This window comes from Mus musculus, chromosome 13 (genome assembly GCF_000001635.26).
Source record: "Mus musculus strain C57BL/6J chromosome 13, GRCm38.p6 C57BL/6J".
Classification (NCBI taxonomy): Eukaryota; Metazoa; Chordata; class Mammalia; order Rodentia; family Muridae; genus Mus; species Mus musculus.
In genome coordinates this window covers 78,155,464-78,170,509 of record NC_000079.6, presented here as the reverse complement: position 1 = coordinate 78,170,509, position 15,046 = coordinate 78,155,464, and the positions used below count along the sequence as shown (strand labels likewise).

The 15,046-nt window shown below is 39.6% G+C and overlaps 1 protein-coding gene and 1 long non-coding RNA gene across 15 annotated transcripts in view; one reads left to right on the top strand and one right to left on the bottom strand.

Annotated features, from left to right (window-relative positions):
* Gm38604 overlaps positions 1–15,046 on the top strand; it is a 54,031-nt gene that overhangs the window by 15,401 nt on the left and 23,584 nt on the right. For 2 of the 3 annotated variants that reach the window (XR_003950645.1, XR_003950644.1), the window contains exon 2: positions 537–13,500. This is a non-coding gene — a long non-coding RNA (predicted gene, 38604). Of the gene's footprint in view, positions 1–536; positions 13,501–15,046 lie in introns of those variants that run through there. The other variant, XR_873690.3, reaches the window with a different exon arrangement.
* Positions 4,270–15,046, bottom strand: part of Fam172a (family with sequence similarity 172, member A) — a 457,564-nt gene continuing 446,787 nt past the window's right edge. For 6 of the 12 annotated variants that reach the window (XR_001780804.2, XM_006517353.4, XM_006517355.4 and 3 more), the window contains one exon: positions 4,274–6,997. Coding sequence is in view for 8 of the 12 variants with exons in the window: in XM_006517353.4 (XP_006517416.1) it covers positions 6,855–6,997 (143 nt within the window). In the remaining 4 variants the exon portion in view is untranslated. Of the gene's footprint in view, positions 6,998–15,046 lie in introns of all 12 variants that reach the window. The other 6 variants (NR_028109.1, NM_138312.1, NM_001163419.1 and 3 more) reach the window with 3 other exon arrangements.

Sequence of the window (15,046 nt, the reverse complement as noted above, 5' to 3'; positions counted from 1 at the left end):
GACAATGAAGAAGAAAGAGGACATGAATCCAAACAGCTGACACAATGATCGGCAGCAACTGACAGCATCACATTTGATATTTGATATCAAGCACTAGATCAATATTTGTGAGATCAATGCAATTTTAATGGTTTTCTTTCAAAACTGCATGAAAGCCAAGTTGTGTCACTCTGTGCTACTGTTATCTCTAGAGCTGGTTATTTCAGGGGATGATATTAAGTAATTTACTGAAGCAAAGCAAAAGGGGTGAGGGTGGGAGAATACACCACAAAACACAACTTACTGTGAATATTGCTTCAGCTGACACATTCTGATGGTCCATGGGTCCAGGATGTACTACATGTTTATGTAAAAACTCCACTTATTTAAGTGTGACTTAAAAAGATGAAAAGCTTTGGAAAAATAATTAGGAGGTATGGGGGGGGCACGATGAGCTGGATCAGAGAGCAATCTTTGACATTGTAAGAATTAGGTGGTAGCTGAACAAACACAAATGTTCATGATAGAAAGGGTGACTGTGGTCTTCCCTCCTATAGGACCAAGTAGGAAAGAACACATTCTTCTCCATTCTTGGCAGAGCAGAGCTGAGAGCAGCACCTGATACTTAAGCAATGCTCCCACAAAGGTAAAATAGAAACAAAACAAAAACAAAAACCCAGGTAGGTATAAACAGTAAAACTGAAATGTTGTTGGTGTTGCTGGTGACCTGACACAGGAGAACACAGTTCTCTAACCTTTAGTTCTATTTGGATGGAATTCTTAACTTGGACTTACTGGGTTTTAGAGATCCACTTTTGAGGAGTTTCGACTTAAAGGGATCCAAGGCCTTCATTCTGGAAGGAAACTCCTGGGGAGGGCGCCAGAGGTTATGCAGCTAGAGGAGCCCATCTCAGTAGGCCCCACACACAGGTGACAAGAGCACTGGGGGGTGCTCTTGACAAGCAGAGGTTTGATTTCTCAAATGAGGAAGACCAAGAAATAGCTTTCATTCATAATTCAATTTTAATTTAAAACTTATGGGGGGTTGCTTTTCACTGAAATAATAGGAACATTTTAGGAAATTTCTGACACCTAGATTTAAAGACCTATCAATCTCTAGACAGAGAATAAAATACTTTGAAACTATGGCATTCTCACCCCCAAGTGCTTCCCTTTTCTTGACTCTAACATGTTGTCTGAAGTAATGAACTTTAAATGAAGTTCACACACCAGTGCTTTTACAAAAGTGCATCTCCATGTTGTACTCTTTAAGAAACTAGGTAGAAACAGAATTTTCCAGAATTTTAATAATTCCATTTTAAAAAACCCACCACAGTTTGCATGTGTCTCTATGCTCTTTTGTATTCAAAATTGGCAGGGTGCCTATAAACTAAAGACATTAGCACTTAAAATCAATTTTCCTTAATGAAGTAAAGCCAACCTTACACACAAGTATGTATTATACACCAGCAGAGATTTACAGACGCAAATAAGCTTGGAGCACTTAAAAATATTTATTGCAAAGTTTTGAATATTTTGAACATGATAAATTTGTATCACAAAAATTTTTACAAACTTTTATGTAGACCAGCACATATAGAGCAACTACTGTCTATACAGGCACAGAATAGACAGACACATTTTGCACATGTTGTCTGGAGATTGCATGAAATGAACAGCAGTGGACATAGCAGTCAGTAAGAAGCTATGTATATGTGGGACAAATCTATGTATTTAGGTACACATTCTTTTCCTATTTGGTCTTTAAAAAACTCTGATGTATTTTAAGGAAGAAAATAAACTTTATATTCAATGGTAAAACATGGACTTCCTTTTGGCAACTCATAACTTGACCAATATTTCTCCTCATAGTATGAAGAATTTTAAGGTTTAGTGAAGGAAAATGCTGTTCTACTTAAGCCACTTTGAAGCAATATTATTGAGCCTACAATCAGATCTACATGTTAATCTCTCGTTTTGCCTTCAAACAGAATTCAGTTACAAAGAACTTGGAAAGATTTTGAATCTATTCAGGAGAGGAAAACTCTTTAATTTTCTGAGGAGTAAAAACTCCCCAAGAAACTTCATATAGCTTCTTAGATTTTGCTTCGCATACGTGATAAAACATTGATTGTTGCAGTCTGGTGACCCATGAAATTTGGGGGTTAGTTTTCTCTTCAGACCAGAGCATATAATTATGCAAATAAAGAGCTGTCACTGATCTAGTGAAATACTCACAAACACATGCACTCTGAAATTGGACAGAAAAGTGAAAATGGTTTGTAGTGTGACGGTGCCATAGCTTGCTTTCCTGCCAACTTTCTATCTGAGTTCATTATTCAAACTGTAAACTTTAAAGAGACATATCGTTCTTGGGGTGTTGGGTGTTTTCATTTCAGATTCTTGGTTTTAGTCACAGAATAAGTTAGTTCAATATCATTTTACCTATGACAACTTCTCATGTCACCCAGTGTAAGAGGCACAGAATGATAATGAAGCTGAATGATCTGGTGAGACAGATGCTGGACCTCCATACATTTCTTCATAGAAATATGTTTCATAGCTGTTTAAACAAAGTTCAAGTCCCACAATACAGAGTATAGTAAGAGGTTTTCCACAAACCCCAAGGCAAAGGGCCAGGGAGAGCTGCCTGAAAGCCATTATGGATTAAGTCAAATCTTCATTTTCTAAGTTTTATGTCCACAGGGAAAATACTGGCAACACTGTGATGGCCAGTTATTGATCAAACGTGAAGGTTTGATCTAAATAGCAAATCTTTAGTTTTTGTACTTTATTTCCCATTATTATTCCTTTAAAACTTTTGTGCTGAGAATTAACACCATTTCTGCATTCATCAGCTACATTAGTCTTGAGATCTCCCAGTCCTAAAGTTGCCTTTACAGGCTGTTGCCTAGTTTTACATGTTATGGAGGGTCCCAGTGAGGAGATCCAAGAAGTCTCATGTCAAATCACTGACTGCTAAAGACATCACTTTATGAGAGAGCAGTGGTGTGAAACTTTAAAAACATTGATCCAAATGAATCAATTAAATCAACATCCATCCCTTCTAAGTGTGAGGTTTAAAACTACCATTGTCCCATAAAATATGCAGATTTCAAGATAAATGCTGGAATGCTTTGATAACTACTTCTATTCCTGGACCTCTCTTAATGCACTTTATGCTATCTCCCCCCCCCCCCGCCCCAAAATTCCAGTTGGTGTCCATTCTTCGAGTACAGTGATGGCAGTTGCAGTGGTTTGAATTTAAAATCATCTCACAAAGCTAACGCTTTAGGCGGGATAGTTTTAAGCTCTGTGAAGTGTTGATTAAAAACCCCTCTCCCAGGCCCAAACTTATTATTATTTTTTTTTCCTTTTTGGAGACTAATAGAACATTAGATAAAAGGAAGGTGAACAATTTAAGAGATTCCTCCTCAGTCATTTTATACAGGGAAGGAAAGTATTGCAGTTTTTGAAAGGAGTATGTCTCATATGTCTTAGAGTTTTCTATTTTATAATATTATGCTAGAGAGCATTTAAGTAGTCACCACAATTATCTCCCTTTTTGCCACCCATATTTCAAAAATATAAATATCTCATGTTTTTTAAACCTCTCCCCACATGAGAAAAGTTTTCAAAAAATTACTGTGAAAATTTACACTGTGAAAATTACTTAATAGCAGGCTTTCTTAAATGAATTCAGAGTATAGCTTCCAACAAGAACCTATCAGTTAGCCAATCTATACACTGATTACAACATGTGGGATTCACATGTTTGGATTGGAACTCTAGGCAATACAGTGAAACATGAAAAAAAATCTAGTTTATTAGCAGTGCTAATTTAGTTAACACACTCTGTCACCCAACCTCTCAAAGGAGTGCAAGGTTTAGGAAGGAATAGCTAGCTGTAGCATAAATGTAAACAAGGTAGTTTGGAGCGGAACACACTTTGTGGAGCTTTGCTAGCAGTAGTTGGGGAGCAACTTACCAAGCTCCCTTTGGAAATGTACAGTACTGTTTATTTTATAAAACATTTGAAGACAAGTTTTCTAATTTCCTTGCTAAGAAGGTATTTGTATATTGAGGATATGTGGTAAAAATGTTACCTACAAGATATATGTGAGCTTGTGACTCAACTGAAGTTAGGATATTGCCTTACATCAGTAGTAGCAGTAATATTATGTCTTATAATACTGGTGGCCCTGGCCCAGTCACCCGGCTAGCTTTCAGTCTTAACAGCCTCTGTGCAGTTGGTGAAAAACGAACTGAGGAGGAAGACAGAAGACACAGTTGCTTTGTTGGAAAATTTTATTTTAAAATGGTAAACAAGATTATAGGAGGTCCACACTTTATTATTTTTGACATATAAACAAACAAAAATGCATTTCAGGAAGCACAAGGCAGAATTGTGAGAAAAGAACAATTATTACACGTAGATGGTCTAGCAAACATCCATGATGACTTCCAAGGACTGTGTGTTAGGTACCCGAAAAAGCTCCAAAGCTTGAATCAGACTATTTTGAATTTCCAATTTATGTCTCTTTCCATCTATTTACTTTAAGAACTAAGTATAAGATTTATTTTTAAAAAAGCTCACACCTTACCTTTCTACCACTGTGTGCCTAGAATAAAAATAGGGAGAAGGCCAGATGAGAAATATTAACCCTGGCCTCCCTGTAGGCAGGGTACTGCCAAGTGCTTGTTGTTATCCCAAGAAAGCTGAGGTGAATAACATCCTTACACATATACCAACAGCAACCCAATCAACAGGTCAAGAAATCCTACATTGTAAAGAATCATTTGTCACTCATCAGCTGGTGATCTGGGGTGCTGCGCCTGGCTCCCTCTGGGTTGCTATAGCACAGATTCAAAAGTAGTAACAGACATTTACAAAATGTAACTTTGTAAATAGCTCTCTGCTAGACAGAAGACAAGGTTACAATCCAGTGACAGTAAAGTACTCATCCCAAGGAAACAGAGACTTTCTCTGAATAAGGTTTAAGAGTTGCAGAGAGGAACCCGGAGGGCAGGAGCAGGATACTTTTGTTTGGTTCATAAGCTGAGCACTTTAACTCTGCTTTAATTTAGCTGCAGAAGTCTAGCAAATTTAGCCCTGCATAGGTTTTTCCAACCTCTACATGTTGCAAACTCACTTTCTTGTGAACATTTTCACATACTGAAAACACCAGACAATTTATAACATTTGGTAAAATATAATCAATGCACACCAGTGTTTCAAGCCCAGTAACTGGAAAGATATTATTTTCACAGAGTTCACCAATCCTTCTAAAAGCAGAAATGTAAAGGGCCACTATGACAGTTCAATGTGCTTGACACTGTTGGAGTAACATATTTAAACTGCCCAAAAGCTGGAGAAAGCCCCATTTTGGTTTTTCCTAAGGTACTTCTGCCTAAGTAATGTCAGGAGATGCCCAGCCATGGCACTGAGGACTTTACTGTCCTTACAGAATTACTGAATGTATGCATGTGCAAAGAGCATGACATGTTACCAGTTTAAACCTTGCTAAAATCAGTTCATGGGATGAGAGTATTCCTCATGAGGTGGCTGAGCTCAGGTTTTCTTCCCTGTCATTAGCAACTCAGACTCATTTTGCTTATACTGTCTCAAGGTCTCAAACAAGGTAGACAAATTACTTATTGCATTCATTTTAAAAAGGATGGATGTATTAAATCACAATCTCACCATGCACTGGATATAACCTTCACTAATTAAAAATTTCAAGTAATTAATGTCTAATGCTTTAATTCAAAAGCCAGTAAAATGTCAACTTATTTTATCTTCCGCGTTGGCCTTACTGTTGGAATTACAGGGCAGCGCCCTATCACAGGAAGAGAACAGTAAACATTTTGGCCTCAAAAGAGCAACCCATTCACACTACGCCTCTCTTTTCCTACTGCAGATGAAAACTGAAGCACATTAACCCTACTTGGACTTTTGGAAGAAAGAGGTTATGTAGTTTTATTTTCTTGATGATAGTAAAAAAGTCCTGCATCTGACAGGGCACGCTACAAGAAAGGTGAAAGTACAGGTTGTAAGGATCAACAGCCACCACCATCACCCTGCATTGGCGCACACATCGTGTTATATATTTTAATAGTAAGGTCAGTTCTTATAAGTAACTGGAAAATTCACTGAACATGGAGACTTATACCTACATCTAAAAGATCTGTTTATATTTTCCTTTCGACATTCCCTCCTGAAATCAGAGACATAAAGACTGGAGTTCAACTGGGCACAAATGAGGATTCGGATTCGGTACTTCATGTACAGTTTTTTTTTTTTTGGGGGGGGGGGTTGAAGTGAAAATAAGTCGTTATAGGGAGAAAGAACTTGTACTCCCCAAACTACATAGTCCATCATGTTCTGAATTTAAAGTTGGCATTTTTAGGACTCGAGTGTGTGGCTTTGTGTAAAAGACAGAGGCTCATTAGATGACCTGAGGAAAAAACCTGGTTAAAATCAAGTTTGAGGTTTAGAATAAAAGCTTGCTGGGTTTAAAGGGGATTAAAAATGGGCACAATTGAGGCTGGGCAGCGGCGACCGCGCTGCAGCGGGCGGTAGGACCGCGCAGACGCCGCTCGGCCAGCCGCGCCCGCGGATCAGCCGGGCAATTAGGAGCGCCCGGCGCTGGCACTCCCGGCGCTTTCAGCCTCGGTCGCCGGGGCCCACAGTGCGAGGCCCGGCTCAGCCGCAGGCAACTCGGCCGCTGAAGCCATATTGCTTTGACAGTTGCACTCATCTAGAAATAATGCAAAACGCTATTTAGACGGACACATCACGACCCTGCGCTGGAGAAAGAAAGCAATCTAATGGGGGCCAGGAGGCTACGGGCGGCGGGCGGGCGGCTGCGCGCTCACAGCTCCTCGTGCTTGATCCGGTGCGAGCGCCGCGTCAGGGCCGGCTTCTGCGAGCTGCTCTTGGCCTCCGAGGCTTCCGCGAAGAACTTGAAGATAGACGGGAAGCTCTTCCAGGAAGTGAGCTCGTGACGGTCGGTGCCTGCGGAAACACACACCGGGTTACGAGGGGTCGCACGGGTGTGTGGCCGGAGGCGAGGAGCCCACCCTCCAGGCGACTGCACCGCCGCCGGCGAGCTCGCCTCCCGCTCACCCGCCCAGGTTCCGCCTGTCCCTGGTGTCCCCGGGGCGCGCCACCTAGCGCGCCCCCACCCCCGCCCTTCCTCGCCGGGCTAAAACTTGCTCCCGGGGCCCCAGAGTTACGGCCCGGAGCTCCTGGGGCCCCGAGGCCCTCAGGGCCAATCCAGTAGCTCAGCGGGAAGGGCCACTCCCTCTCCCGCCCAGAAACCACCCACCTCTCCAGGCCTGGGATTGGTTTCCCCAGCGTGCAGGATCCCGATTCCACCACACCCACCCCGGAGCGCCTCGGTGTCTTGGCTTCCCAGGCAGAATGGGGGGGAATAGTTCTTTTTCTGGCCTGTCCTAGTCTCTGATGTTGGACACGACTGTCTCAGTGAGGTCACTGGGATCAAATCACTGGAGATATTTAATGAAAGGACGGATTCAAAAGGAGACCAGGGGCCTTGAAAGTATCCTAGGCGGGCCACATGCTTTACAGATTTTAGAACAAATCTAGAAAAGCCAGACAAACCCTGTTTCAAAGCAGAACCACTGAAAGAGCATTTAGGCCCCCTCTTCAGTCGGGGAATTCAGAAAAACGTTAGATTTTCAATTTACCAGGTTATTTTACTACAGTTTCTCTCTGTGGTTTTAATATTGGGTTGAATATTATACACTATTCTTCAAACCAAATGGAACCTTTAGTTTGTGAAAAAGGAAGCAGGTAGCATGTAGGCATGGGAATACACGAAGAAATAATATGGGCTTAAGAAAAAAAATATTTGTGATAGCATATATAATTTAACCAATAACTTCATAATCAATTTTTTAATTAAAATAAAAATAATTACAAATCCTCCCTCATAGACATTAGGAAACAGTTGAAATCTCAACTGCAATCACTCAATTATGCAGAATCTGCTTGGAAGTCTCTGAATTCAGGGCCTCTGATACTTTAACATTGTTAATGATAATTCTTTAGTCTGTAATAGTAGGTCATTGCTATGGTTACTCTACAATGGTGCAACACTTTGCCTTCCCCCTTCAGCTATTCGCTGAGACCTGGTAACCACATTTGTTGCCTAGCAACAGCTTTGTGACAGTATCACAATCTGGGAGATATAACAATAAAGATGCTATGGCTGCACTTGGTTGGCCAGAGAGCAGAAAGCTACAAGTTTGTGCATGTGACTTAGCTGTGGGAGCTGTCCCTACTGGAGAACTCATTTCTTGCCAGGTGCCCTTCACAATGATGTCTTCGCCCCCTCTTCTCTGGCCTTGTGAACTTGTTCTTGGAACTAAGATCCAATATTGAAGTCATCCTCTGGAGACAGAGCCTCCTATAGCACTGTATCTACACTGAAAAATGAGGTCATTTCTCTATTTGCTTACACATTTCTGGAAAAATTCAATTTATTCAGTGGAAGGAATTGGTGAGTAGGTGTTTCACTGGTAAGTCTTAAAGGGCCTGAATAAATTCTAATAATTCTTAACAGAATTCTTAGGAAAAAGTCGGACTTCACCAGTATGTGTGCAAAATTACAAGTTCTTTAAAACACATGAAACATGTTGATACCATTATTGTATTTTGTTTTACTAAGTTTGTCAAACGATGCCCACCATGGATTCCTTTGAATTTGGAGGGAATTATATTCTTAAAACACAAGTGTACAGTTCTAGACATCCTCAAACATGTCTATTTCAAGTAAATGTCATGAATATTTCTAGAAGAAGGCCCTGTCTCTGGGAAGGTTTACGAAGAGTTTGTCTTTTTCTGTATGGTCTACAATCTGCTTTCAGCTCAGTACCAAGTATCAAATTGCACTCCTGATGACAGACTAGTTAATCCGTATTTGTTCTTTTTGAATGACCATCCTCAGATGCAACAGCTATTCCTAAGCACCGAGTGTCCCCCAGTATTAGCTGTCTTTCCTTCCCATATCCTAACCTGCTCACATCTACCATTTGTCCATAAGATCAGCTACACCTGCCAGTGGTGACCAGGTGAGGATCAATTTGTAAAGGTCGTGGGAGTCTCCTCTCACAGTTCCTCTTACTCCTTAAAAACCAATTCAGTCTATGACTCTGGAGAGACTTTGAGTCAATGGGCTCAAGCAATTTTATCCCCCACTTCCCTAGTGACAATCTTTCTGAAGGATGAACAAATGTCCTTGATGATAAAAATCACTCCAAAATTCTTTTTGGTTTTGGCTTATGACAACTCTCTGCACGAGCAGTCTTGCTCTGAAAAGACCATTGTGCAAAGGAGAACTGGGTACATGCAGTTGTTCTGAGCATCTACTCTTGCAAATAAAGATGAAATAATTAGATTTTATGCTTTTATCAGAAGAGGGACAATCAGTAAGTAAAGCAGGTTGCCAGCTGAATTACCTACATTAGGTAACCGAGTTAGGGCAGGGAACAAAGAATTCTTTCCAAAGTAAAGTTGGTAAATTATACACTGAAGTGTAATATAAAATTTTATTAGAAAATATAACATCTTAGATATAGAGTTACAGGCAATTAGTGACTGCTGAAATAGGGTGAAAAATCTGTCTTCCACTGGGGCATGCCCTTGCTAAGTTATTCAGTTCCAAGCACACACACACACACACACACACACACACACTCACAAATACATGCATGTGTACATTCAAGCAGTACTAGATGTCTTGACAGCCTCTATACACACATCCATGCAGCAATAATAAAGAAGAAGTCAAAATTTGAGGATAAGGGGGTAACATGGAAGGAGTTGGAATGGGAGGAAAGATGGGTGGAAATGCTGTGAACAAAACACTCATGTATGAAAATTTGGAAGTACATGTATGAAATTATCCAAAAACTTTTTTAATTTAAGAAATTCTTAAGTTTTGGAAGTGGTCATTGTGCATGTGTTCATGTGTATGCAAGATTGTGTGTGTGCATGTGAAGGCAGAGAAGGGCCTTGGGGGTTCTTTCTCAGGCACTCTCATTTGCTTTGTTTTGTTTTGTTTTGTTTTTGAGACCAGGTCTTTCATTGGCCTTGGGGTAAGCTGGCCAGCTGCTGAATTCCATGGCTCTGCCTGTCTCACTCTGCCCTTCCAGTGCTGGGATTACAAGTGCATGCCATCATGTCTGACTTTCTTTTATGTGTGTTCTGGTGATGAAACTCAGGCTCTTTTGGTTGAAAGGCAAGCATTTTATCAATGGAGTCATCCTCCTATCACTGAAAGTGAATTTTTAACATTCATAAGTAGCATTTGGAAGATACATAACTACAGTCATGTCAGTCTTGGTTTGCACACATCAGTGGGGTTAGAGAATTGGATTAGCTGTTAAGCACACTGTTGCTCTTGCAGAGGACTGAGGTTCTTTTCCCAGGACCCACATGGTAGCTAACAACCACCAGTAATTCAAGCTGTAGTGAATATAACACCCTATTCTGGCTTTTGTGGGACGTGCAGTGCAGAAATAAATTCAGGCAAACACCCATACACATAAATGAAATGAAAATAAACCTTAAAAAATTCCACTGAATATTTTGATAAATTAATATGAAAACCTGCAAAAATAGTGCTCAAAGAATGGCCACTTAAAATATTTATTTTCAAATAATGTGTAAGCATGTGTCTGGGTATGTGCATGTGAGTGCATGCTTATGAGCCAATAAAACAAGCCTTTTTTTCATCAGGTTGCTCTTATTTGGGAAAAAAAGGGAAACTAAGATACCAGCCTATATTCTTGTTCACGTGACCTTAATGCATGTTTTTTCCCCCCTCTGTAGAAACACATATAAATGCAATACTGATGTAGCTGCAAAAATCTTGGTCAAAAATATTTTGGCAGATGTATACTGTTTTGAAGTTGTAACCCACTTTTTTCCCTAGTATTTGTTTTAAAAAGTCAAAAATAGGGGGCTGGAGAAATGGCTCTGTCTTTAAGGAGACCTGAATTCAATCTCAGAATCTGCTCCAGGCAGCTCACAATCACTTGCAACTCCAACTCTAGGGGACCTAATGCCTCTCCCCATCATGGGCAACTGAACTTACATAATTAAAAGTAACAAAAACAAAGTTTCAAAAAGTTAAGAAACATTGTAAAAGTTAAAACATTGTAAATTGAAATTGATTTTTTGGTATGTATTATGGTGCTGGGATTGAGCCCCGGCCGGACCTTTGAACACTTGACTCCCAGCCCAGTAAAAGAAGTGTCATAGTGTGAATAACTATGCACCTCGCACCATCTACATTCTATAACAGAGGGAAAGTCTCTAACAGACAAATAAAACAAGTGATATTTTACACAAACACACACACTTTTGCCAGATATTATGAGATTTACTGGTAAATTATAAGTGATGAATAGAGAGTAGAGATTGAAGAACATTATAATTGTAGAGAAACATTTACCAAAAAAGATAATTCAAAATAATTTCTTGGTTTGATTCATTGTTTTAATTATTACTAGTTACTTTATCTTAATGGCCTAAGATCAAAAGGTTATGGAATAATTCTAACATTCCATGTATAATTTACATGTTAGATTCTGGTTAGAATAGGGAATGTCACTGTTCACAAAGTCACCTCTAAATATGATAGTTTTCTTATATCTTTATTTCATGAAGAACTGTCTATGTCCCCCTATTTTATCTTCTTTGTAGAATAATATATATGTATATACATATATATTCATACACATGCATATATATGTATATACATATATACATATACACATGCATACATATGTGTATACATACATATATAGGTGTGTGTATATATTAAAGCAAAAAATATAATAAGACTATATATTATAATAATATGTATTAAAGCAAAAGATAAAAAACATTGTAAACTCATTTGACAAAGGGGAAAAGAAAATATGGGTATATGAGACACATTAATATTAGCAGGGTAACATGTCTATGATATTTTCTAAATGACAAAGTTTGATTTTAAAAATTGATCTTTAACAAGAAAAAAGTGTGTACAATTAAGAGGCAATGAAGATCTTGTCAATACAGGTATGCTGATAATAACAGGTAGGGGAATTGTTGAAGGAGTCTCATATATAAAAAATGAGAGTCTGAAATAGGTATTGGTGAGCCGCAGTGGGATTAACTACTGAATTTATGAGCTCACCAACAGTTATTTCTAGAATGTTATGAAGAATCAGAGAAAACCAGAGCACCAAGAAATATTGTGCCTTCTAAAAAGAAAACAAAACCACAGAGATATGTCTGAAAATGAACCCCAGAGTTTCTAAAAAAAATACAAACTTTATTTGAACAGAGAAGGATTGCCAAGGAAGCTCTGTGAGTGCACAGTGAAAGTGTGTTGGGGGTTGGTCTTGTGCACTGTGGATCCAGATACTGATGTCTGTGCCCAGACATCTGGTTACAGTCCAGACCATGGTATGGTCAAGCATCTTGGGCCTCATTATTATGTAAAAATTGTTTCTCCATCACCTCTGATTAGTTAATAAAGCCACTTTGCTGGCAGAAAAGAATAGGGCAATTCCAGTTAGGGGGTCCCAGAGAGACCAGAGGAAGAGAAGATGGTATGAAGAGACCATGGGGAGAGACCAGAAGGATTTGCCACCTGGACTCTGAGGATATTACATACAAAACTGAGAAGAGGTAACTAGTCAAGTGGCACACACAGAATAGAATAAGGGTTATGTAAGTTACGAGCTAGTCAGGGAACAAGCCCAAGCTTATTCATAAATAATTAAGTCCCAGAGTCATTATTTGTGACCCGGGACACTGGTAGAAAGGTAGCCACGGTTACACAAGTGTGGGACAGCCACACAGGGAGGTAGAAGACAGAGTAAAATATTGATTGGGACTTTGTGAGAGCAATACTGACTGCAGCTAAGTCAACACATTGTTAACATGGTAGCAAGTCCATTAACATTGTGCTGAGACCCTAAAAGTGCGATGTTAGGTTTGACCTAAGCGAAGAGATAGGCTAGGATATGGACAGAAACACTGGATGTGGAACCCCCCCCCCCATTATCTGCAGCTTCTGGGGAGCCTGTCCTTTTGTTTGTATACTAACATGCTGCCAAATATCTCTTAGCTCTGGTGGGACATGAGAAGGCAATTAGAGACACTAGGTAGTTTAAGACTATGGAGATAACTCTGGGAAGTAAACTTATTCTTGAGGCAGAGTAGAGCCTAATCTACAGGTCTCTTATTGAAGCCAAGGCAAACCTTCCTAATCAGCTCCCACAAAATCAATAAAAACAGATGTATTTTCATTATCTATTGAATCTAGACTGCAGGAGTACAGATGGTTTCTTTCTTTTTTTCTTTTTCAATTTTGAGACAGGGTCTTACTGTGTAGCCCTGGTTGTCCTGGGACTCACTATTAGAGTGACCTTGAACTCATGGACAGCCACCCACTTCTGCCTTCCAAGTGGCAGGGAATAAAGTGTGCACCACAATGCCTGGCCTGCCATCTTTGTTTGAAATGATTGTTTCATTATATGTTACCTAAGACTTGGCCTCTAAAGATACATCAATTCCCTTTAAGAGTGGGCAAAAGGGGCTGGAGAGATGGCTCAGAAATTAAGAGCATCAGCTGTTCTTCCAGAAGACCCAGGTTCAGTTCCTAGAATCTACATGGCAGCTCACAACCATCTGTATCTCCAGTTCCAAAGGATTCAATGACCTCTTCTGGCCTCTGTTGGCACTGTACACACACGGTGCACAGATACACATACAGGCAAAACTACCTATGAAAAAAATAAAATAATTTTTATTTCTTAAAAGGGATGGGCAAAACCTTCCATTTTCAGTTGCCGCTTTCTTCTGCTATTTGAAATGATTTAAGTATTATTTAAAAACAAATGTTATTGAATATTTTTAATGCCTACAGTTTGATAAGATATACAGAGGGTGAAACACCTCTAACAGCTAAAAACATTTGCTTCACGAAATCACTAATTCAACATGTCTTTTGTCTAACTCTCCTGCTTAGCTCGTGCTCTGCAGGCATGCTAGGCAGGTAGGGAAACTTGTTCTTGCTATGCATTGAGCACATCAGCTTCTTTTTTCTCCCTTTCCTCCTCACTCATCATCATTCTTGTTCTCTGTCTCTCTGTTTGACTTTTTTTTTTTTTTTTGAGACAGGGTCTCTCTAAGTACCCTGGCCTGTAACTCTTTATTTAGATTAGGCTGGGTTCAGCTTCTTGAGTGCTGAGATTAAAGGTATGTACCATTAAATCTGACTTCTATTTGATTTTGAAAAAAAGAGTACCTGTAAGTGAGCATGTGATGTTTTTTCTATGTCTGGCTTTTATTTTTTTCCCACTTAGGACCTAGACGTCTATCCATATTGTGGCAAATCCCCATTAAAACACCAATGGCGTTTTCCATGGAAATAGAAAAAATTGTACAGATCTACAAAACCTGACTAGCCAAAGCAACACCGGGAATAAAAAACAATGTATGAGTATCCCTCTTTCTCCACATCCTTGCCAGCATCTGATGTCACCTGAATTTTTGCCATTCTGACTGGTGTGAGGTGGAATCTCAGGGTTGTTTTGATTTGCATTTCCCTGATGATTAAGGATGTTGAACACTTTTTCAGGTGCTTCTCAGCCCTTCAGTATCCCTCAGTTGAGAATTCTTTGTTTAGTTCTGTACCCCATTTTTTAATAGGGTTATTTGATTTTCTGGAGTTCATCTTCTTGAGTTCATTATATATACACCGGCTATTAGTCTCCTCTCTGATTTAGGATTGTTAAAGATCCTTTCCCAATCTGTTGGTGGCCTTTTTTGTCTTATTGACAGTGTCTTTTGCCTTACAGAAGCTTTGCAATTTTATGAGGTCCTATTTGTTGACTCTCGATCTTACAGCACAAGCCATTGCTGTTCTGTTCAAGAATTTTTCCCCTGTGCCAATATCTTCAAGGCTTTTTCCCACTTTCTCCTCTATAAGTTTCACTGTCCTGGTTTTATGTGGAGTTCCTTGATCCATTTAGATTT